We start from the raw sequence: 24,458 nt of genomic DNA on the forward strand, positions 1-24,458 counted from the left end.
GGTCTCCACTATCACATGCTTCCCATTCCCCATTCTGAGGACAGTTTCATTCTCTAATCAAGTTTAATCGATCATCTATGAGCTTGGTACAGAGACACGAAGATAAGTCATCAAAATTCCTGCTCTCAGACAATATAGGCTAGTAGAAAAGGTATATTTTATGTGTGTTTTCATGTACATCTTGAAATACCTTACATTAAAATATCAATTATCTTTAAAGAACCATTCCGCACTTTTAAGTTCTTATGAAAGCTGAGACTCTGAAAATTAAAACAGTGATTTCAAAAACAAAGACATTCCTGTGAATATTTGGTTTTCTTGAGCTGCCTCAACCCTAACTGTACAGCAACACATTCTTTTCTATGTGGCTTTACACTAAAGTCTCTGTGATTGGAGAAAAATCACCCTAATTTGAAGGTGAGAAGTAATCATAGCATAAAAGTACTACATCTGATTAGGTGCCTCCCATTCCACTCGCTCTGCTCAAAAGTAAAAGAAAAAGAAAAGAAGAAAGTAAGAGAAAAATCCTTCATTTTCTCACTGTCCAACCCATCCACTTTTCACGCTACGAACACCGAGATCTCTTCTCCAGGAGGCAAGGACAGCATCTGAGGGTAGAGAAGGAAATCTCCAGATATGCAAGCGGAGTTTCTTCTCAGCTGTGGGCAGAGTGCAGTGATGGCACCCGGGAGAGGAGCCTCTTCATCTCCAGCCACCCCACCCCCCACCACTCCCATTCCTCCTTCTCTTCCTAGTGACCTGTTCTGCAACCCCCTCCCTGGCTCATTAATTCACCCGCGGGCGGTCTGCAGGAACTTGGACTGGGAGGAAGCTGAGTTGGCCCCCCCATCCACGCGGGGCCTTTCACCTCACCCCAGACCCCCGGGCCCCGCCTCGCCGCGGCGGCCTCAGGGCTGATAAATGGCCCGAGCGCCTCCGACGCCTAGTCGGACTCTGCTGCAGTTCGGCTCGCCGGGGCGCTTTTCCCACCCCTCATCCATTCCCCCATCCCCCAAGACTGAGACCTCCGGCGCATGGAGGAAGAAGAGACATACCTGGAGCTCTACCTGGACCAGTGCGCCGCCCAGGTGAGCTGGGAGGTTGTCGCACTGTCCCCGAGTCAGGGCTTGCGTCCCTGCTTTATTGCTGAGCGCCAAGTCGTGCGCTGCAAGGGCTTTGCCTTTATCTCATAAAACTCCTAGCGACCCTAAGAAGTGAGCTTGTTTACCCCCATCTTTCGGTTGAAAAGTAGAAGCTGAGAGAGAGACAAAATAATTTGCCCAAGGTTGCCAACCAGAACTCCAACCTGGCTAGTGTGAATTCAAAACGCGAATTGGAGGCACCTGTGGCTTCTTTCAGTCTGTGATTCTTAAGTTTCGAGTTGTTTTGTTTAATTTTAAAAAAATTTTAGAGGCAGGTATTTTAGAAAAGAGGACGGAGTCTTCAAAAAAGAAAAGCGAAAGAGCGATTTAAGGGGGGGGTGGAGGCGGGGTTAAATAGTAGTAACGCGGAGGTAGAAATAGTGAAGTCCTGCAACGTTTAACATCGTAGAGCCCACACAACTAAGGTCTGGGGGAAGATGAGTTATGGTTCTACAAAAACCGTTTAACAAAAACCTTCAGATTTAAGGTCCAGGATGCAGTGAATGCACTAGAAGTACATCCTCTGAGGTGTGTTCCTACAGGTAAACTAGAAAGGAGGCTGTCAAGGTTCCATTGCCACAAAACATCCATCTTCAATATCTTGTTGCCATAGCATTAAATTCCTTGTTGAAGTTTAGTTTCATTGTGTGAGAGCTTTGCCCTCTGCTAATGCCAAAATGGGATTAAGGAGGAGAAGACAATGACTGTTGCAGATTTTGGTGCTTTACTGTAAATTGGCTGAGGAGGGTCTTTCCAGCTAGGACAGGAGAGGCCAAGGAAACAATGGAGAGGAATCAGGGCTATTGTCCTCACCTTACTTTTATTAGGATCAATCTGTGGGTGGAGGTAAGGGAAGATGGGAGCTAATTACATAATTCAAAATGAAATAAGGTCAAAAATCTTATTTAAAGAGTATGACTGCATTCTTCTCAGTGTTTTCTTTGAACATTTAGTCATCCCTGCCATCTGCTGGACTTGTAGTACAAGAGCAATTTAATACGACCTAGCCAGACATTTTATTTAAGATAGCTTTGTAACAGAGAAGTTACAAAGATACTAAGAGGCATTTGTGACTATTCAGTTGTCAGAATAAGATCTTCTAAGGGATGAAGTTATCCTACAAGCAGTGCTCCAAATTTAGAATCTGAGTACAACTGAGTGAAGCAGGTGGTAATACGTGTACCAAGGTAATCGATTTTTTCTGTAAGAAAGACCATGAATTTTACATCAGCTGCTTTCCTCAGTTACACACCTCATTCCCTCAGTTGATGGTAATGGAAGTTGAGCAGCCTTCCCTGGGCTGGAAATACAATACATTGATTTAAACCATTCTTGTCATTTAAATTTCAATAACTTTTCCTATTGTAAATTCACGAAACTAGCACATTTTCTTATCTCTTCTTTGATGGAAAGAATAACAATTTGAGTCCTTAGTGGAGTCTTGATTAGTGCTCCAGCTGTATCTTAAACTGCCTTTGCTTACTGTTCTTTTATTTAAAATGTGAATTTAAAGCTCTAAAAACTTTAAATCAGTTTATAATCAATTTAAGGAGTACAGTAAACCTGTCCTCTTCAAAGTAACACAGTTTAGATCATGATTGCTCAATTGCATCTGTTACAAAATTGGATTTACAGTGGCAACTGAGTACAGATCTAACTTGTCGGACAAACATTTTGTGAAAAATCCTTTCTCTGCATGTTAAAATATACTTTCCTGTTTCTGTTAAGTGTGCTGTAACATGTAACACTATACGAGAATTTCAGTGATACTTAGTGGACATCAGCTGTCTTGAATTGCCTCTCATCCTGAACACATTGCCTGTTGGCCATGGTAGTATCGCTTTGATATAAAATGCTGTTGTGTTTGTTGTGTTTTGTTTCTTTGTTTTGGAAATGGCCCAGGATGACATCACCCCACCTGAGATGCCCCTGCTCAGCCCAGTTGTACCTGATGATGTGTACATATCTAATTCATCCAAACCAGAGACTGCGTTTAATTCACATCTTGAAGTAGTCAAAGAAACATCTGGTGATTTCTCATCTGTGGATCTTAGCTTCCTACCAGACGAACTTACCCAAGAAAGTAAAGACCTGACTGTCAGAAGCAAGCATGAAATTGAAGAAAATTGTAAAACTCAAAATCAGCAAAGTAAGCTGCTGTTATCCAGCCAACAAGATGTTAGCCTACGTTTAAACAGTAGCTCTTCATCAAATTCCCATTCACATCTTTACCCTGGTGATGCTAACTCAGTCCAGCCCTCTCCTGAAAAACCAAACTCCTTGCCTCTGGCATCCATAACTCCCATGACACCAATGACCCCTGTTTCAGAATGTTCTGGAATCATGCCTCAACTACAGTGAGTTGTTCTTTTGGTTTTTGTTTGTCTTCAATGGATGATGCTTCTGGGTACACATTTCATATTCCTGAATGTGATGACAGCTAATTTCAGGATAATAGTGTAGGGAAGAGAATTTCAGATTTTACTTTTGTTTATCAGTTCTTAACAGATTGTGGCGTTAGACAGTTTGGTTATCTGTAAAAGGAAGCACTAATTCTTGATCTCTTAAGTAGAGTTTAAGAGTATATACATTCTTGAAAGATTGTATTGTTTATACTAAAGCACTGGAGTTGCTTCAAATTGTGGCTGGAGTTGGATAAAACCAAAGAATATAAAGATGTAAAATTGAATTTGATTTGCAAATTGATTTGGAATTATGCTATTTTAAGGCATAGTTTTCTTTTCCTTTCTTTCTTTTTTTTTAAATTATTTAAGGCATAGTTTTGAAAAAGATTTAGAACTTAATTTTAGTCAGCTTTTCCTAAAATTTCATGACCACCTATTTTAGTACTTCACTTTGGGATTTTTATATTTTATTAGGGACCATGTTTTATGTATTTCACATTTAGAATAATTATCACCCTAGGAAGTCACATATACAACCTAGGAAATGAGGAAGTTAGTGTTTTAATTCTTTACCTTTTATATCTGGTGTAATTTTCTGAGTTGACTTATGTCTTTAGAAATATAGTTTCCACTGCAAACCTGGCCTGTAAATTGGATCTAAAGAAAATAGCTTTGCATGCAAAAAATGCGGAATATAATCCAAAGGTAAGATTTCTCAGTATTTCAACAATTAGCTTCTATTTCAATTAACTTTCCTTCATATGATCATGATATTGATTCATTCCTTTTTTTTATTTTTAAAAAAGAAGCAATATGTGAAAAGCATTTGGCAACTCAAAAGGTTAATTGCCCCATTCTCTGTTTTGAAGTTCTAAAAAATAATCTCATTCTCTATGTTGAATAAAGCAGTGATTGAGCAGTTCCTAAAAGTTAAGACCCTTCTCTTTTCATTCAAAAATTTTTTTCAGTATGACTTTTCAGCCTGACTATGGGGATGCTCACTTTCTTAAAATGCCATTATATTTCTGGAAATAATTTTTTCTAAATGTCCCACCTAGCCAGCACTTGTGTATTTTTCCAGTTACAAGTTCTCTTTTTTGAGAAAGCTAAATCATTTAAAGTGTGAAGTTCAAGCTTCTGCTTACTAATGTAAGATTCATGGATTTTTTTTTTTTCCTGTCAAAGTTTAATAAAATCTTTCTTGTGTCCTGCCAAAGCCAGGCATCCCATTTCAGTGGCCTATTTACCTCGGAAGTGGATTTGTTAATTCAATCAACAGTCAGTGATTTGGCAGGCCCTGCAGTTAGGACTACAAAGATGAGTAAGACCTAGTCTCTACTGGGAGAAAGTTCCCTGTCTTGGGTGGTGGAGGATTTATGGAGTTAGATGCAAAAGACCATATTAGTAGGAACCCAGAGGATCTTGCCAATATCAACTATTTATGGATTAAGTATTTATTTTTGCTGTTGTGGTAGTGTTGTTGCTGACGTCTAAATTCAAATGTTACCCGAATGTTAGGCAAATACAACATAGCTTTCCTTTTTATATTTCGTATAGCAGTCTATGATGATGGAAACAATGAGATTCTCTGGCTGCTGCAATGATTGACCACAGTACAGAGCAATCGGTATTTTAAGCGTATTTTATTCTGCACCATCCTCAGCTCTTCCTTCATTTTATTTCAGTGCATGTGACCTGTCTGAACTTGGACTTGACAGCCAAGGAAATCCTGTCTTGGCACTTAAGCTGCCGAGAGAGTTTGACAAAATGAATACCGCATGAGAGAACCTTTTAGTAAACACCTGGCAATCAGTAGTAGGACTTGATCAACTCTAGTTCTGAGTCAGGGTCCTTTCACTATCTGCCAGCACTTCAAATCTGAAATTGTTAGTCCCACCTTTGTCCTGTTGAGTAGCTCTGACACATAGAGCTTATAGTCTTGAATAGTGTTTCCTTCCCAGCTTAAGGGCTGGTGGTGCACTAATTGGGGATAATAATGGACTTACCTGAGTCCTGTCATGAGGATAAATTAGATAAAACCCACAAAGCTCTTAGAATAGGGCCTGAAACATAAGAGGCACTCAAATTTTAGCTTTACTGTTGTTGTTCTTACCTGTCTTTTCTAAGTACATTGTAGAATCACAACCATTTTTGTTAGTTAATCTTAATGTGAGAACAGACCCAGACATTTTTTAGTTTTCCCATCAAATCTCAGTTTATTCAAGTCTGTTTTCATGTTCAGCTCAGCTTTTCAAATGGAATAGTGTTAACTCTAGCAGAGGCTAATTGTCCTTTTGGTTTCTATGTATAGAGGTTTGCTGCTGTCATAATGAGGATCCGAGAGCCCAGGACAACAGCCCTCATATTTAGTTCTGGGAAAATGGTCTGCACAGGAGCCAAAAGGTATGAAGAACGACCCTTACCCCCCCAACCCCTACCAGACAAAGAATTAAGTATACAAAACAGGGAAGGGGATAGCATTAATGTTCTAAAACACATAGTAGATGCAAAATACTTTGCTGAAGAGTTAAAGTCACGAAGTGCCAATTTTGGATTAAAAACATTTGGCCTCATACTACTGAATTATATCCCACTTTACAGCCCTCCCCCCCTACCTCCTGTTAAACCAAAGGGGCTTCACTAGGCTGTTACCACTTATTTTTAAGGTGCATTAAAAAGAAAATAAGAAGCACTAGTGATAAAGCCTGTTATAAACCCTGGGAAGGAGTTCTTGTGTATTTCCCTCATTGCTGATAAATGGATAGAACTTTTTTAAGGAGGGAAATTAGATATTTCTTGGCCATTAGCTTGAGCATTAGCTCAGAAAGCATCTCTTAAAAGGCTCCTCTTTCCTGGATCTCATGCAGCGGAAGCCCTGTGCTGTACTGATGTAGATCCTTTCAGCATAAAACTAGTGGAGGAGCTGCTCTTCTAAGTGTTAAAAATGAGTAGCAAATTGTTCTTCTGAAAGGCTGTGCCAATTTTCCCTTGTTCTAGAGAGGTATTGAGTGTCCGTTTTCTCCAATGAACATTAGGTGTTAATATTTTTTGTACTTGTCAAATTGATTTGGCAAAAAGGTTATCTTGTTTTCACATTTCTTTGATTTACTAGTGAGACTAATTTTTCATAAGCATATAAACTGCCTGTTGTGTCTTTTGCCCAATAGTCTATGAAGATGTTTCTTTTTTGGTATTTAAGTATTTTCATTATTTTATACTGTAAATACTTTTTCCCAGATTAATGTTAATGGTTTTTTATCACGTGGAGGTTTTTTTACACAATTTAAATTTTTTTGTGTATAGTCACTCTATTCGATTTTTTAAAAAAATAGTTTCAGTGTTAGGTTTCATGCTTAGGATGGCATTCCTCATGCACAACATTATGTAAATATAGACCTCCATATATTTTTCTAGCCTTTTTCAGGTCTGCTTTGATTCCTCTAGAGCTTTCTCTAGATGATGGAAATGTTCTATATCTATTTTGTCCAATAGCACCTAGTCACATATAGCTTTTGAACAGTTAAAATATAGCTAATACAATAAAGGAATTGAATTTTTTAATTTAATTTTAATTAATATGAATTTAAATAGCCATGTGTGGCCAGTGGCCACCATATTGGGCAGAACCAGTCTTAGAATTTTATTTAAATGTGAAATAATTTTTTTAAAATGTCCAGTCAGTGCTCCAATACATTTGTTGAATCCATTCTTACTGAAATTTCTCCCCACTTGATTTTACAAGTTAAGTTTTTTACATTTGTGTAAGTTTTGGGGCCTCTCTTCTGTTGATTCACATGTGTATCCCTTGACTTAGAAATCTCCATCATTATGTCGTTATTGAACAACTCTGCGAGATATCTTCAAGGACATTCATTTCAGCGTTGTTTAAAACGAGAGCAACGAATTAATAATCTAGTAATAGAGTTTTGATTAGATCATAAAATTGTATTTAGCCATTCAAATACATACATGTATATTGAGTTGGAAGGATGGTCATATCGTGTTAAGTTGGAGAGGGAGCAGGCAACTAAATGGTAAGTTTATTATCCAACGTTTACTTTAAAATATGCTCATATTACACACACACTGATGAGTATCTTTCCCTCTCTGAATTCATTTGGTTCCTAACCAAAAGATAGTGAAAGCTTGGGTAGTGAGTTCAGGGAATGAGATACTGTTACCCAAATCTATCTGGTTCTTGAGTTTCGAATAGAGAGTTGTGAACGTTTGGTTAGTGTAAGATACCAGAATTATCTCCACAAATTTATCCAAACCTGTTCTCTTTAGTTGTTAAAACCAGACTTTACAGAGTGAGAAACACCTGTGTTTGTGTAGGAAAAGTTCAGAAGGGTCAAATTTATCAGTGTTTTTTACCACTGGTGATGACATTTCAAGGTTCTTAATTTATTTTCTAATGTTTGTACAAGAACATGTATCTAGACTTCTAACTGCAGTTGTTTGGGAATTTCTATGTGATGTTCGCAGCTAACCTCCCAAGAACCTACAAGGCTATGCAAACTCTTGAAATTTAACCTTATAAACATATGGGAGATATAATGTGTCAATTAAGCTAATATAGTTTTTTAAAATGAAAGCAGTTTATTTCTCTGCTAACTTGGGGACATGGCCTTGCTAGGGACATTTCAGGAATTAGAAGTGGGTGGGAAGAATCCAAGTGAAGTGAGGTGAAGTGTGTGAAGCAATTAATATAGTTATGAGGGGCCAGTGCTGAGAAGGATCCAGACAGGCAAGAGAATGGAATACTTCCTTTGGTCCAGCAAACAAGTTCCATCTGGCTTTTCTTTCAGGTGCTTCTGATTGTCAGCTTCACCCACCAGGTGTTGCCCCTGTTTGGCAACCCCTACTCCTTAGTGTTTTGTTTGGGCAGTCACCATTGAAGAGTACCTAATGAAAAATAAAGCCTCAAATCTCAGGAGTTCACATAGGGTTGGAGTAGAACAAACACTTAGAGGAACACAGTCACAAAGTTAGATGAATTTATTTCTTTGTCATATTGGGTATGAGTTGAATGACAATTGTGTAAGAAAGCCTGAGCAAAATTGAGCAGGTTTTGAGGTATTCATGTTTTTTAACATAAATTTGTCCCATAAAGGCCCAAGTCCTGACATCATGTCTGTGCTATTCGATTGGCTCATAACTTCAATATGCAATGTGTCCTTATTTTTTGTTGCCATTGTTCCCATCTAAATGGCACATACCTATAGACCAGATGGATGGTTCTAAAACTTTAGTGAGCATCACAATCACTGGAGGGTTTGTTAAAACACAGATTGCTGGGCCTCATCTTCAGAGTGTCTGCTTATCTGAGGTGGAGGCTGATCTCTGCATTTCTAACGTTCTCAGGTGGTGATGCTGCTGCTGTCTGAGGACACACTTTAATAACCAGTGGAGTAGTTAATTTTATCTAATAGCACTTAAAACAAGTAAAAGAAAAAGGTGTTTTATATGCAGTAGATGATAAATTAAGACAAAAATCTGTTTATGATCCAGTTCAACAACTGTTCATTGTACCATACCTTTTTACTAGGAGCTAGAGACAAAAGTAGGGGAGGTAGGTCCTCCTCCAAGTCTACTGGTTGGTAGTATATATTGAAAGATAAACATGGTACAAATGGTAGAAATACAGTCAAACATGTGAATACAGCCCAACTCATATGGAGGGCATGGTGATTAGACATCTTTAAACACATTTGCCCCTCCCCAGCGAAGAGCAGTCTCGACTCGCAGCGAGAAAGTACGCTCGTGTGGTGCAGAAGCTTGGGTTCCCTGCCAGATTCCTCGATTTTAAAATTCAGAACATGGTTGGAAGCTGTGATGTGAGATTTTCCATCAGGCTGGAAGGTTTGGTGCTAACCCATCAGCAGTTTAGTAGGTATGGTTGTTATATAACTTTGAGTTTACCGAGATGTTAAAGTTGTATGTATTATGGGCTGCTTAGATAATGTATCTTTTAGAGAAAGTGTAATTTTTTGGTAAAGGCACAATAGCTGATGGGGTTAAGATGCTACACCTAAGTCCTCATTGGTTACTATATATGTCCAATCTTTTGAAATGGTGGTTCTCAAAATTATAGTATATAGTAATCACTTGGACAGTTTATTAAAACACATTCTTGCCTGGGCTGCAAGATTTTGCTTGAATTTGCAGTTCTAACATGCTCATAGATGATGCCAATGCTGCTGGCCAGTGGCCCACACATTGAGACCCACTGATGTATAGATTTCTTAAAACAGCACACCTGACTTGGAGGTGATAGCCACGAAGGGAAGAAAAGGGATGTGCAATGGAGTAAGCAAGTCGGAAGGGGCTAACAGCTAGTGAGGGAAGAAAGGGTTGGGAGAAGATGAAAAAAAGAATGGCCATAGCACATTCTATGAAGGCAATCTTATCTAGTTTTTGTCCTCTTTGAAGATTTTCTTTAGTGTACTCATATTCCTAGGCAAGTATCTCTAGCCTGCCTGGCTTCTTCAAATGTAGCTTCCCTTATCGATAGCAAATGTTCCCCCTCCCACAGCTGCATTGGTGCTTTCCCCATCCATCTCAGGCCCTGGAGAACAGTGATGGAGGTTGACCGATCAACACCAAATCCCACCACTGCTTGGGCCATATTCTTGGGCCAAGGCACTTGAACTGCCTTAGAACCCACAGATGTTCTTAAATTCTCTTGATCTAGCTTGAACTTAAGTCCTTTCACTCCAACATTTTCCTTCTCTTTGCCTTTGAGTACTCATTCTGTTTAATAAAGGAGATAGGGATCATATAATTGTGCTTTCTCTAACATCTGTTAACTTTCCTTTGAGATGTGATCTGAACAGAAGTTAACAATTGCTTTGTTTCTTCCTTTAAAAAAATTTTAGTTCATTCTGAGATTTATTTTTATGATATTCTTCAGGCAATGTTTATTTTTCCCTTGGTTGTATTTTCTTTTCCTCTGCATCAATTTTTTTCAGCATTTGCTTCTTGAATGCCCATGATGTACTCACTGAGTTCGCTGGGAAGCCCCTCATGCAAGACATATTGCTTCTTTAAGTATCTTTTTCTTTCTGCAGTTTGGGTTACTTTGTAGATACATAGTAAAACCTTCATTTTTAAGAGTCTCTCAGCAAATGAGCCAGCTTATTTATCTTCCAGATTCTCAACCATGGGCCTTAGTCTCTTCCTCTGAACCAACTTTTCCTGAACATATGAAAGATCTCTGCTTGAATTAGAAGGTACATGATTATATTAGACTTGTATTCCTCTTTCTGGCCATTTAGGACTCTAAGAGGTGTGTGATCCCTCCCAAGTTTCATTTTTTTCCACCAACATTGCAGATCAGATTTAAATCTAGAGTAAGAGTGCCCTTTGTGACTACTTCTACCTTCTGAAAGATAAAATTGCCAGTAGGGCGAAAAGAGAATTCATCAGATGCACTGCTTTTAGCCACTTGGAGTGGGCCCATCACTCTTCTATCTTCCTTCTGAGCCAGCTTTATGATTTTATCCATCTTTTAATTTGGCAAGGAAGCTTGCTTTGTATTCACACAACTATCTCATTCTTGTCTCATTCTTGCTTCCCCCAAATGCTCTCCATCCAGCCTCCATCCTTAAGTTATGGATTACAACTCCAGTGTGAGTATTCATGACATTGGGGCACTAAAACTCCTCTTTTTCAGCAGGTTTTATCTTTAAAATGAGGCCTCTCTGTAATTGCCTGTAGCCTTGTAGGGAGCAATGGCACACATCAATTATAATTATCAGATCAAATTTGCCTTATGTTAAAACTCAAGGTCATTTGATTTCCCAGGTTCTACAAATTTGTGTTTATTAGCATCTAATAATATAAATATCAGCATCAGACAATACAAATATCATCCTTGATACCGAGTACGTTCTCTGTCAATCTTCCTATGCTTTAATTTTTTTCACTTTTCTCTGAGCATTTTTCTCTTTTCCCTTCAATTTAAAGTCAAAGATATCCTGATAATAAATATTTCTTAAAAGAGTAAAATCTAGGTGGCTACTGTGTAACAAATACTGCACTGACAGTGACAATCAGTAGAGCCATGGTCCCTTGCCCTAATGGCATTCACTGTCTGAAAGAGAAGGCACACAAGCTAAAGATAATAATGAAACATGGTGACAGTGAAGGTGAACACCCTTTGAAGTGCTCTAGTACCATCAAGTGGGATACTTAACATCATTGAGGAGGTGTGGAGATCAATAAGACTTCTTAAAGGACGTGCCATTCAAGCTGAGACTTGAACAATGAGTCAATTTAGGGTTGGCCAAGAGATCGGCAGCTGTTTGTTAATCTCAATCCTCATAAAGTGTTCTCCATCCCTAACCAAAACCTCTTTCTCTTTTCTGCCTGAACCTTCTTTTGAAATGAGGCAGAGGATAAATGAAGTAAATTATTAATCAAGAGACTATTATGCTCGCACCTTAAAATCATGGTTCTGAAAGCCAAATGCAGTTCATCATTATTTACATACTTTTGTTTTCTTTTTTCCTTCGTAGAGTCCTAAGATTCAGAGGGAAAATCAAATGGGAACATTTTTTCTGTACCCCAGCCTTCACTTTCTTGGCTCAAGCCTCATAGTTCCTAAGGGATTTTCCAATGCTCTAGGTGGTCTCATTGTCTCCCCGATGTTGGGAAGTGGTTTTCTGCAATGGAGCGATGTTGCAAGAGGACAAGTCCACTCATTGCAACCTCCATATATTTCAGAAGGGTGGCCACTGTGATGCCTCTCTGGTGCCAACAAGAGGTTTTACATCTGCTGTTATATGGGTCTTATCATTGCAGAATGGAATGGAGTTTCGCATGTCATCTGGATTCACCCTTTAAATGCAAAGATTCACTTGTATTATAGTGTTCTATTTCTTGGTTTTCTTTTTCTTATATCTGTTCTCCATTAGCCATTGTTCTGAGAATAGTTTTATCAGCTTCCTCTTACTTCTCGACTTGTGTTTTGTAGGTTTCTCGAGCCTTTCTAAGTGCTCTCTCTTCTCTATGCTATAGTATGGAGAAGCAGTTCTTAGCCCTATCCTTTGCTCCATGGAGAAGCCAGCTTACATGTAGTTGTAAATAGGAATGAGTTAGTATGTATGAGAACAAATCCTGAATTTTTAAAACTTGAGATAGTTTGGTTTTCTTTCTTTATAGAGTACCTGTCCAAAGACAAACAATGGTCTAGACATTTTTTTAGGTTTTATCTGCTAAAAATGTTAACTTTAGCAGTTTATAAATGCCTACAAAATATGCTCACTATTGGGGGAACTTGGAAAATTTAGAAAACGTGTTTATGTATTGGCAGACTTTTTTTGGAAAGATAGAGAACACTTAACCAACAAGATCTTAATACATTAAACCTGATGCCCTAAGTTACTTTAATTTCTAACAGTTTAAGATGACTTACACTTGAAAAAAATATTATGACCAAAAATTAATTCTGTTCTTGACTGCTACAGGAAATTACCTAGGACACTCAAGACTAATTTTATCGAGATGGCCGAAGTGTTTTTGGCAAAATAGCTTTTTAAAACTGCTTTAATATGCAACTCAAATATGGAAAAGTAGTTGAATAGTGCCATTTTTAACTTTTTTCTGTTGTATTTTAACAGTTACGAACCTGAACTGTTTCCTGGCCTTATTTATAGAATGGTAAAACCACGAATTGTTTTGCTTATCTTTGTATCTGGAAAAGTTGTGTTGACAGGTAAGTTCTAAAATTATTTTCTGACTTTCATAAAATTCATTAGCTATGTATGTGCTTTGCTTTTCCTTTTAAATAGCTTATGAAGCAATTCTTGCTATTACAGAATTCACAAAAAATAGGAATATATCATTGGTTCCAAAACCAAAACAATGTATTTTTTTCATGTTTTTATGTCATTTTGATAGGTATATTAATCTTTACATCCTGCTTTTTAATTAACCATTAGAACATGTAGTTTAACTCACTGTTGCAAACTCTTCGTGAAAGCTTTTAACAGCTGCACAATGTTCTAACAGAGGGATCAGCAAATCTTTTTCTGTAAAGGGCCAAATACTAAATATTTCAGGCTTTGCAGACCATTGAGTCTCTGTCACCACAACTGAACTCTCCCATTGTAGTGCCTAAGTAGCTACAGGCATTACATAAAGAAAAAGCCTCTGGTAAGCGAATTTAATGTAATTCCTATAACTTACATTTGTCACGTACTATTCTTTTTAATTTTTCCCCAGCCATTTAAAACATAAAAATTAGTCTTAGCTCACAAACTATGCCTCAACAGGCAGCAAACTAGAGTTAGCCAGCAGGCCTAAGTTTCCTGACCTCTGTTCTAACATGTTATTGTATCAAACTTATTCTCCTATTGTCAGGTGTTTAAATGTTCCTTCTTTGCTGCTTATAAATGGCACAAACAATTGGCTATTTTTATGTGTAGAGAATTACTTTATTTTTGTGGATAGAACTTTTGTTTAAGGATATGGCTATTTTTAAGAATTCTAAGATTCTAAGTACCAATTACTTAGGAATTGTTTAGGAAGGGATATATAGTACTGTTCTCCTATAGGAGATTTTTTAAGTTCTTGAGGCAAATGATTGAGACACTTTTTTCCCATACCATTCTACTGAAGTTTGATATTTTTGTCTGACTTTTTACTCTGCCAGAATTAATGCCAAGTTTATATGGCATGAGCCAAATTGATCTCTGTGCCCCGTCCCTAAAGGGCTAGCAAGCCATCTGAATACTACGTATTTTTTTCCTCTTTATTAATTTATGATGACTCCTTTTGACTTTTATTTTTATATATGAGTCTGTTCACCTTTGCTCCAGATGTGTACTATAATAATTCTACTGTATTTATACTACGCTATAAATGTGCTTTAATTCTAGTAGACTCTATATCTGATAGAGCTGGTTCTCTCTCATTGCTTCTCTTTTTGTGTTTCTTACCTCCTCTTGAATATTCTTCCAAGTAAACTTTAGAATTTTATAAAATCTTGCCTCATCTAAAAAAAAATTGAGATTTTTGCATTATCTGAATTAATTTCAAAAAAATCGATAGTTATCACTCAACATCCAGCAATGTGGAATGTCTGTTCTTAAGTCTTTATAATTCTCAGTACAGTTTTGTAGTGTGCTTTTCTGTAAGAAATAAAAAATGTGTCTTTGAAGTGGAAGAAGACTTTGGAATTCAAGAACTTTTTGAATACAGCAAAGCTACAATTCCTCAGATGCCACCAATTTAGAATCTGAAATAATTAAGACCTAGTGGCTGACAAAGTTTATCTCTGTATGTCCTAAATGATGGGGGGAAAGCCTGCCAAGTAAATTGAATAGTATAGATATTGGAGGTCAATATATGCCCTACTTAAGGGAACAAACTTTTCAAGAACTTTGGAAGGATACTTTCATATATGTGCTATGTGTCATTATGAATCGGTTTTATTTAAAGTGAAAATGGCCAGATGTAGGTTAAGTTCCAATTATAGGTACACACAAAAAGTTTCTTTAAATATCCTTAATTCATCCCAACTTTCCCGCTTGCCTCAAATTAAAAGGAAAAAATACTGTCATGAACACATTTGCTAGAAGTTACACATCACAAAAACAAAGGATTGTCAACCTTCAATACTGAAGACCATCCAATACACTTGCCTTAAAATTTGTTAATGTGTTTAGCATATAGAATAGGCAAAGCCAAATTTCTTCATTCTTGCAAGACATAGATTATTACTTCTGTGGAGAAGGAAATGAGATATATTAATTGAAATCCAAATTTCTGCTTAGATTATGAAATAAAAGCCAGTCTGTCTTACTACTGAAATATAGATACTTATCTATTAGGATTTTTCCAGTTTATGTTGCATTGTCTTAAAGTACTTTACCTAGAAACACATGTTTTAGGTTAAGTTTGCTCTAAACTTAGAGACAAATGGCCCTTATTTCTTAACTTTAGGTACCAAGACCCTTTTCACCTACAAAGGGATTAAAAACTCAAGGCCCTAATTTTGGGTGTATAACTGGGAAAAGGGACTTTTTTTTAGCCCTGCCTCTAGAACCTCAGCTAAGGATGGTCATGTAGACTGTAGAGTGTCCAGTGGAGTCCTAGAGGCTCACATAGTCTAGTCCAACATGGCAAGACCAAGCACTCTGCAGAGCCATTTGAAAGCAAGGTCCCAGTAAGGGTAAATGATTTTTGCCTAGAAAATGTTGGAGTACTGAAATTGCAAATGCATTTTGAATATGACTGTAGGTGATAATGAATCCAAGTTCTTCCCTAGGTAGGAACTGTAGAAATATTAGAAATAAGTGGCAATTGGCAATTATTGTATCATGTGCCTTTTGCTGAGTCTTTGAAAATAATGTGTCCATGTAAAATTTAAAATTGTTTTACTCTCCTGAGGTGCAAAGCTGTAGCTACCATGTCCAGGGCTACATCTGAATGTTCTATGGTTAAGTGAGCTGAAGACAAACAGGCCCTGCTATTCTACTTTGTCATTGTTCCTGACAGCAAAAAGCAATGAGACCCGGGCTAAGCTTAACACTTTTTCCAGGTCAATGCTGCTTTTCTATGGCTGGTGTGACATCCAGGACCCATGTTTTTTCTCAAACCACTATGAAAGTAACAGTATAGCAGGGTCTGCCAGAATAATATACAATGGACAGCAAAATATGTCAACTTTGACTTTGAAGATCAGAGATAATAACAGTTAACATGTTGGGCATTCTTGTGCCAGGCACTGTGCTAAGGGTTTTTATATAGGATCTAGTTAACTCTGTGAGGTTGTACTTAATATGTTTCCTCACCTGTAAAATAAGGACAATGGAGAGATTAAATAACCTTAACAATGTCAAACAGCTGTATGTGCTGCAGCACAGGTGGGAACTTAAGCAGCCTGGCTCCAGAGTCCGCCACCTTCATGTCCTTGCCCTGCCCCCCAGCTCTCTAGATGTCTGAAAACTCCTGTGTGGTCTTTTGTGCACCATCTCCCTAATCTTTTCAGTTGAAGAAATGATAAATACTCTTAGCAGTGAGAGGCAGCAGATGCGTGGCTAAGAGAATGGACTGTGGAGGCCAACTGTCCAGTTTGAAACCAGGCTTTACCACTTACTGGCTATATGAACTTGGGTGAGTTTAAGTTCCCCACCTTAACTTCCATATATACAAAATGCAGTTGGCCATAGATGCTATCTGCTAAGTGTTGTGAGGAAACACAAACAGTGCCTGGAATAAAGTAAGCGTGGTGTAAACATTAGCTATTATTATCATCATCTTGGTGAAAGTCCACTCTCCTTGCTTTTTCCCTAGCATTGAAAAAGACTGGAATTTTACTGTGATGATGCCTTGCCTGATGACAGGAATACGACTCCAAAGAGACTTTAGTAAAATGCTTCACATTTACTTTTTTTTCTCCAGCATAATAGACAGAGAAGCTGGGTCTTTGTTACTGAGGGTCACTCTCAATCAGCTAGATGTTAGTGGTCCTCGGCAATGAGTAGGTCAGAGAACATAAAAACGGCAGGACTGATTTATTAGTGAGTGGGCCAGAGAGAGACAGACTATCCCTGTCAATCGCTACTGGTAATTGTCCACTAATAGCAATTTAGTATATTATGTAAAATGCATACCTTGAGAGGTTTAATGCCTTTTTTTTCAATTTGTAAGATTTTCACTTGTGTGCACACACACATGATATTACTTGGGAAATTAAGATGTGTAGTTATGACTTGGTATAAGAATATAATTAGAAAATCCAAGTAGTATTGGAAATTGATATTTGGACTGGCTAAAGGATAGGGATAAGCTTACAAACCTTACTGACAGATGATAGATATTTCATAAACTTTGGGTGACTTCCAGGCACACATACTGTTTTAGCTGCTGAGTATATAGAAGTGAATATAACACACTCCCCATCTGGCAGTAATTATACTGGCTCTTACAGAACCAAATGACGAGATGTGTGTACTTGGACCAACCATCCCAACATCCCTAACCTGAAGTATATTCTTGTATTGCGATAAAAACAGCTTAGAATTTGTAAAATGTAAAGGTTTACAAAGGACTTCTTACAAACCTTTACTCAACCCTTTATAACAACCCTCTGAGAAAGGTGATTGTCCTTATTTTATAGGTAAGAAAACTAAAATTCGTAAGTTAAACAATTTGCCTGTGATTTCAAAACTAGTTAGTGGTAGAGCTGGCATTTGAGCTCATATCATTTGACCTCAAAGCCAGTTCTTTCTCCAGTGCACCAGCCATAGAATTTCCACCAGGCTTAGGAATAGTATTTATCCCCATCCAGACCATTAAAACATGAAGGAGAGGACTGGTAAGTCTTGCTTAAAAGGCAAGTGTCATCTAATTGAAGTCTGGTGTTACAAATTGGGATGTTTGATTATTGATTATTAATGAGCATGGATCCAATTTAGGTTCCCTTAAAGGTTTTTTGTTGTTTATATTTTAAAATTTATTTTTCAATTATAGTTGACATACAATATTACATTAGTTTCTAGTGTAGAACATAGTGATTAGACATTTGTATACCTTACAAAGTGATCACCGTGATAAATCTAGTACCCATCTGGCATTATACATAGTAGTTATTACAATATTATTGACTATATTCCCTATGTTGTACTTCACATCCCAGTGACTATTTTTATAACTGGCACTTTGTACTTCTTAATCTCTTTCACCTTTTTTGCCCATCCTTTAACCCCCTCTGATCTGGCAACCATTAATTTGTTCTTTATATATATGAGTTTGTTTCTGTTCATTTATATTGTTTTTTTTAGATTCCACTTATAAGTGAAATCATGTGGTATTTACTTTTCTGTCTGACTTAGCGTGATACCCTCTAGGTCCATCCGTGTTGTTAGAAATGGCAAGATTTCATTCTTTTTATGGCTGAGTAATATTTAATTCTACATGTATATCACATCTTTATCTGTTCATCTGTTGATGGACACTTAGGTTGCTTCCATATCTTTGCTATTATAAATAATGCTGCAATGAACGTAGGGATGCATATATCTTTTTGGATTAGCGTTTTGGATTTCTTCAGATAAATACCCAGAGTGAAATTGCTAGGTCATACAGTAGTTTGTTTATTTGTTTGTTTGTTTTTGGAACCTCCATACTGTTTTCCATAATGGCTGCACCAATTTACAATCCCACCAACAGTACACTAGGGTTCCCTTTTCTCCACACCTTTGCCAACAGTTGTTTGTTGATTTGATAATAGCCATTCTGACAGGTGTGAGGTGATATCTCATTGTGGTTTTGACTTGAATTTCCCTTATGGTTAGTAACGTTGATCATCTTTTCATGTGTCTGTTGGCCATGTATCTGTCCAGTTTTTCCAGTATCATTTATTGAAGAGATTGTCTTTACCTCATTGTGTAGTCTTGCCTTCTTCATTGTAGATTAATTGACCGTATAGGCATGAGTTTATTTCTGGGCTCTCTGTTCTGTTCCATTAATCTATGTGTCTGTTTTTACACAGTCCATGCTGTTTTAATTACTATAGTCTTGTAGTATAATTTGATATCAGGTAGTGTGATACTGCCAACTTTGTTCTTCTTAATATTACTTTGGCTATTTAGGGTCTTTTGTGGTTCCACATAAGCTTTAAGATTATTTGTTCTAGTTCTGCGAAAAATGCCATTGGTATTTTGTTAGGGATTGCATCCAATCTGTCAATTGCTTTGGGTTCCCTTAACATTTTGATGCCAATATTTCCATGAGGAAACATTTGACTAAATTGACTAAGTCCCCTCATTTTAACACCCAGCTACAGATCCTGACACTGTTGGTTTGAAGACTTTAGATGTAAAGAAAGGAACACTGGCTACATGAGGTCTTCTCCCATTGCTGCTACTCATGATTCAGGGGAACTGTAACTTCTTGGGCCTTAGTTTTCCCACATGTAAAGAAATTGTACTAGATAATCTCCCTAAAGCCCTTTGTGTCTAGAATTTTCCTATGATTTAAAATAATCACTCTCAATGCCCTGTCCCTCCTGGGCAATGGGTGTTTTCTACTCCCCAGGGGATGCCAGCATGTTATATTCCTTGGGCTTGAATACAGTACTTTTAGGTATGATTTTTTTTTTAAAGTGCTGTGATAAAACTGAAGTACATAGTTACCTAAAATGCTGGACTTCGATCCTCTATTACTCAATGAAATGTAAAAAGAATGTTGGCTTTAGGTCTTTTTGGGGGGTAGGGAGGGGGAATGTGTTTGCTGTGCGTATTGCACTGTCTCCTAACAAGAAGGCTGTTCCATTCAAATGTATTCAGCAATCATAAAAGTCCATCAAACTAGAGGCATTGAGTTTTCATTGCACTGGTGTTTTACTTCCTGCCTCAACTCATTGGTTTCTACAAAACCATTCTCTTTAAAAACTAAAATTTAAGTGCCATAACTAAAATCTGCTGAGACTTAAGGGGTTTCTCCTATCCCAAATGTACTGAGTGTCTTTTATTTGTGCCATTAACACCCCCTCCATTTCACCCCACATCTTTGAGGGTGGAGACTCACAGATGGTAAACTCCTTGGCAATGAGTAAGTAACTTTTTGCCCTTATCTCTCGAGACTTTGAATCTCATAAAGACTTCATCTTTGATTCTTTAAAAACATTTTTAATTTATCGAAGTAGGATTCACATAACATAAACATCTTAAAGTGATTAATTCACAAACATTGGTACATTTAAAATGTTCTACAACCACCACCTCAGTCTAGTTCCAAAAGATTTTCATTATTCCAAAATAAAATCCTGTATGATTAAGCAGTTTCTCCCCATTCCTCCCTCTTGCTAGCCCCTGGCAACTATCAGTCTGCATTCTGTCTCTCTGGATTTATCTGTTTTGGTCACTTCATATAAATGGAATCATACAATATGTGACCTTTTGTATCTGGCTGCTTTCACTTAGTTTTTGAGTTTCATCTGCATTGTAGCCTATATCCGTACTTAATTCTTTTTTATGGCTGAATAATATTCCATTGTATGTATATATCACAGTTTGTTTATCCACTCATCTGTTGATGTACACTCAGGTTGTTTCCTTTTTTGGCTATTATGAATGATGTTGAATGAACATGTGTCTACCTGTGTGTTATTTGAGTACCTGTTTTCAATCTTCAGGGATATATACCCAGGAGTGGAATTACCAGGTCATGTTGTAAATAGTATTTTAACTTTTTTGAGGAACTGCCAAACTGTTTTCTATAGTGGCTGACCATTTTATATTCCCATCAGCAATGTATAAGGGTTCCAATTTCTCCATATCCTTATCAACATTTGCTATTTTCCATTTTTTAAATTATAGCTTATCTTCAGTTCTTAATCATTTCTACCAGCTTCTCAAATCTGGTGATACTCCTTTTGGTAATCCTTGTGATTAGTCCTGTAGTTAAACCAGATAGCCGCTTCTCTGAGGTTATTTCTTCTCTCTTTCTGAGCCTTCCTCTGAACTTTATAGTTCTCAAAGAAGTCTTTATCAGCTTAACCTATTTGCCATTCCTCTTCATGCTAACAGTTGTATTCTTTTCATTAAACTCCTTGCTTCTTTCCCACAATAAAATCAGATAATAATTTCCTAATTAGCTGATAGCTCCATATGAACATAAGTAATACCAGGCTATAACTCTTAGCACAATGTGCCTACATAGCTTTGAAGGTGGAAGTAGTTAGAGGTGGTTGGTGGTGGTGAGACATGATATCTCTCAAGGGCAGAGACTATGTCTAATTCATGTTTTTAACCCTTTAACTCCTAGAGCGGTTTATTATAAGTAAAGGTCTCTTGAAAGTTAAGACTCTTAAGGGGGACAGTGGTACAGTTTTCCCTCTAATAATCCCTTCTCATAAACTGAAATTTAAAACTTTAGTTCCAGTTTCTCTGTTAACATTAGGGAATCAAGATGTTAACTACAGATGAGTGGATCAAAGGAAGTTCTTCTCGTTGGTAGCTAAGTGCCCACAAGTGCTGATGAAGGTCATGTTCTGGGGTCATGTTTGTTGCATGCTTAAAGATAATATTCCATATTTCATACTGAGCCCTTTGTAGCTAAAAATGATCTGATACGCCCACATCGTAGTACTAGAAAACTCTGCTCTAGGGTGTGTGTGTGTGTATGGAAATGTGGATGTAGTCACCATATTCTTTTCTTTACCAAGAATAAATGTTACTTCTCAGGTACACCTGAAGAGATGTCACATTAAAAGTAATTAGAGATGACAGCGAAATTTGTCTTAAAGAAATTTTGGTTATGTTTTTATATTAAAGATTTTATAAACTTGGATTTCTTTACAGGTGCCAAAGAACGTTCTGAGATCTACGAAGCATTTGAAAACATCTATCCTATTCTAAAGGGTTTTAAAAAAGCCTGAGATCATTCATCATCTCATAGTATATTGGTTTCTGCATGTGCATAAGCACAACACAGAAACAGCTAGATTTTTCTACCTTTAATTGTAGATAGTCCATGCACATTTTGACTTATGAAAGGATGATTCTATGTGAGTGACCATGCCTAAGAAATGAAGAAAACTTCTGATTCAAAATGACTCATGTTATTTTTAAAACTGAACAAATGAAGTTATTTCAAAACTTGAGAGATTTAGGGCCTTGCTAGAGAGATTTTGTACCATCATTAAAATTTAATGCTCTGTTCTTGTTAAAGATGTAGTGCATGATGTGTTTTCTCAAAATACATAGCAATATATAGAAATTTGAAATAACTGCACAAAATAGATACTATCTATAATATCTAGCAGGATAGATATTAATGTGTCTATTTTTTGCCTTTTAAAATACTGAGTAGATGATCCTGGCCATTAGGTATAAGCACTGTGAAGGATCCTGTCAGAATACAAATGAAATATGAAAGTCTGAAAACTTTAGAAAAATTAAATATCCTTTTGTTTGAAATGATCAGAGAAAATTATTTCTCTCACTTAAAAATGAATCTTAAACATTCAGGAAACATTCAGGTTTAGTATAAGCTCTATTTTGAAACAGCATAGGGATTTTTTGCTTTTTGTGTGCTTTTATAATTCTAAGGGATGGAGAAATGAGTTTAGATTCAAGACCTAATTAGTTTGTAGACTCATCAGCATTTGATGGAGATGTGGAAGTTAACAGGGAGATGAGGTTAACATGACTCATGGCCCCAAGTGGCCAGTGATTTTGTCTTTCATCAAGGTGAGGAAACAGATTTTTGAGGAGGGAGAATTCACTTTCCTACACTTTGAGCTTGTGGTGGCCATGGTAAGTCACTTGATGCTTAGCAGGCAGTTATGAATCTTTGGGTATCGAACAGGGGAAAGAAGTCCCTGCTAGAAAGAATTTAGGGCAGTCATCCATGGACAGTTTATGGAAATAATCCTTGAGAATCACTGCTCTATATAATTTGATCTGTAAGCCCACTTTTCTTTTTTCTTTCTGTGGTTTAGAGGCATATTCAAACACAAATTACTCTGATATAATATTCCGACCCACCCAATTTACACCCCCTGCATCCTGCAAAGAAACTGGGAGTAATCCTATCTAGGTTAAATTCTACCTAGTTCAAATTTTTAGAGCGTGAACCATAGTAAGGGGAGGAATGTTGGCCATGACTTTAAAGTTCTCTTTTCAGAAAGATACTACATTGATTTCCATGTTCAGTAATACGGTCGTTTCCACTTGTTAGCTATTATCAGTAAAGTATATCAGATTACTATTCAACGTATTTGCTTAATAATTCTCATGACGTTGGTTAAGTAGGTAGTGCAATTATGTCTTCTTTTAACAGATGAAAACACAGGCACAGAGAGGTTAGGCATTTGCCCCAAATCACACAGCTATTAACTTGGTGAGCCAAAATTAAACCTCATTCCAAGACCCAGCCCCCTCACTCAACCTTATTTGATGTAGTTCTAGCCAAATTTTAAAGCATCCATAGCCAAATTCTCTTATTTTGTTCCCAGTCCGTTTTCCCAGAATCCTTGGGGCATCGTATTACTATTTCTTGCGCAAGGTTGAGGCGTTAACTTGTAGCCTTGGCATGATCCAGCGGATGATGACATTTGTTTGGCTGACTCCCCGCTCTAACATAAGTCTCCCTGCTTTGCGCCCTGCTGCCCCTCAGGTGACAGGAAAAGCAGTAGTGCAGCCAGCACGCCGCCGGCGAAGCTAGTCCGGCTCCCGCCCTCCCAGCACAGCCTCAGTCCCCTCCTCTTCGCCCAGGATGCATCTGGTTGAAAACAAAATCCCACGTGACTGGCTCAGCTCTTAGACTATCATGGCGTCTCCCAGTGGGAAGGGAGCCCGGGCGCCTGAGGCTCCTGGCTGCGGGCCCCGGCCACTCGCCCGGGACCTGGTCGACTCGGTTGACGACGCGGAGGGGTTGTACGTGGCGGTCGAGCGGTGTCCGCTGTGCAACACCACCCGCCGGCGGCTGACCTGTGCCAAGTGTGTCCAGAACGGCGATTTCGTCTACTTCGACGGCCGCGACCGTGAGAGGTACGGCGGCTGCCACGGCCCTATTGTTTCTTCCCCTGGTGTCTCCTCTGGCTTGGCGGCTGGAGGCTGGAGCCTAAGGCCTGGGTCCGAACCCGGGAACCCCGCGAGAGAAGGGAGAGAGAGGATAGCTGCCTTGCTCCCAGGGGTCCTAGGGGACAGGATCGGGGGTGGGGCCAGATGAGAGAAGGTTGCTGTTTCCCCTTAACTCACCAGAGAGGAGTTTGACCCCACCGTGCTCCTGAGTACTAGGGAAAACGGATAGATGGTTACTCGAGAAGTCTTCCCCTGTTGCTGCTATAGAGTTGGATTTTTGGCACTTTGCTGCACTCTCATTCAAAGCTCGCTTTAACCTTTTTCTTCGAAAGCACGTTCTTTCTCTAGAGGAGAGACCAGAGGAGAATCAA

General features: G+C 38.0%; 2 protein-coding genes across 3 annotated transcripts in view; both read left to right on the plus strand.

Moving 5' to 3' along the window:
* Positions 1-908: 908 nt before the first annotated feature.
* Positions 909-23,514, plus strand: TBPL2 (TATA-box binding protein like 2). 2 transcript variants are annotated; one of them, XM_039866534.1, is made up of 7 exons: positions 909-1,088; positions 3,045-3,499; positions 4,165-4,252; positions 5,859-5,950; positions 9,273-9,440; positions 13,171-13,265; positions 21,862-22,106. In XM_039866534.1, the coding sequence occupies exons 1-7, from the start codon at positions 1,035-1,037 to the stop codon at positions 21,936-21,938; spliced, it is 1,029 nt and encodes a 342-aa protein (XP_039722468.1). In that variant the 5' UTR covers positions 909-1,034; the 3' UTR covers positions 21,939-22,106. The 2 variants fall into 2 exon arrangements, with proteins under 2 accessions (XP_039722468.1, XP_039722469.1); XM_039866535.1 differs by lacking the exon at positions 9,273-9,440 and having other exon boundaries at positions 21,862-23,514.
* Positions 23,515-23,796: 282 nt separating this feature from the next.
* The window catches only part of ATG14 (autophagy related 14), a 34,993-nt gene continuing 34,331 nt past the window's right edge, over positions 23,797-24,458 (plus strand). Inside the window, exon 1 of the mRNA XM_039866533.1 lies at positions 23,797-24,054. Within this exon, the coding sequence (XP_039722467.1) occupies positions 23,834-24,054 (221 nt within the window). The 5' untranslated portion in view covers positions 23,797-23,833. The remainder of the gene's footprint in view (positions 24,055-24,458) is intronic.

This window comes from Pteropus medius, unplaced genomic scaffold (genome assembly GCF_902729225.1).
Source record: "Pteropus medius unplaced genomic scaffold, Ma_sr-lr_union100, whole genome shotgun sequence".
NCBI lineage: Eukaryota > Metazoa > Chordata > Mammalia > Chiroptera > Pteropodidae > Pteropus > Pteropus medius.

What these genes read in the sequence shown, in the direction of transcription:
- TBPL2 (XM_039866534.1), top strand. Translation starts at nt 1,035, where the DNA reads ATGGAGGAAGAAGAGACATACCTGGAGCTCTACCTGGACCAGTGCGCC. An exon ending in GTCTGCACAGGAGCCAAAAG is followed by an intron (nt 5,951 to 9,272) that starts GTATGAAGAACG and finishes GCCCCTCCCCAG; the next exon opens with CGAAGAGCAGTCTCGACTCG. An exon ending in TGGAAAAGTTGTGTTGACAG is followed by an intron (nt 13,266 to 21,861) that starts GTAAGTTCTAAA and finishes ATTTCTTTACAG; the next exon opens with GTGCCAAAGAACGTTCTGAG.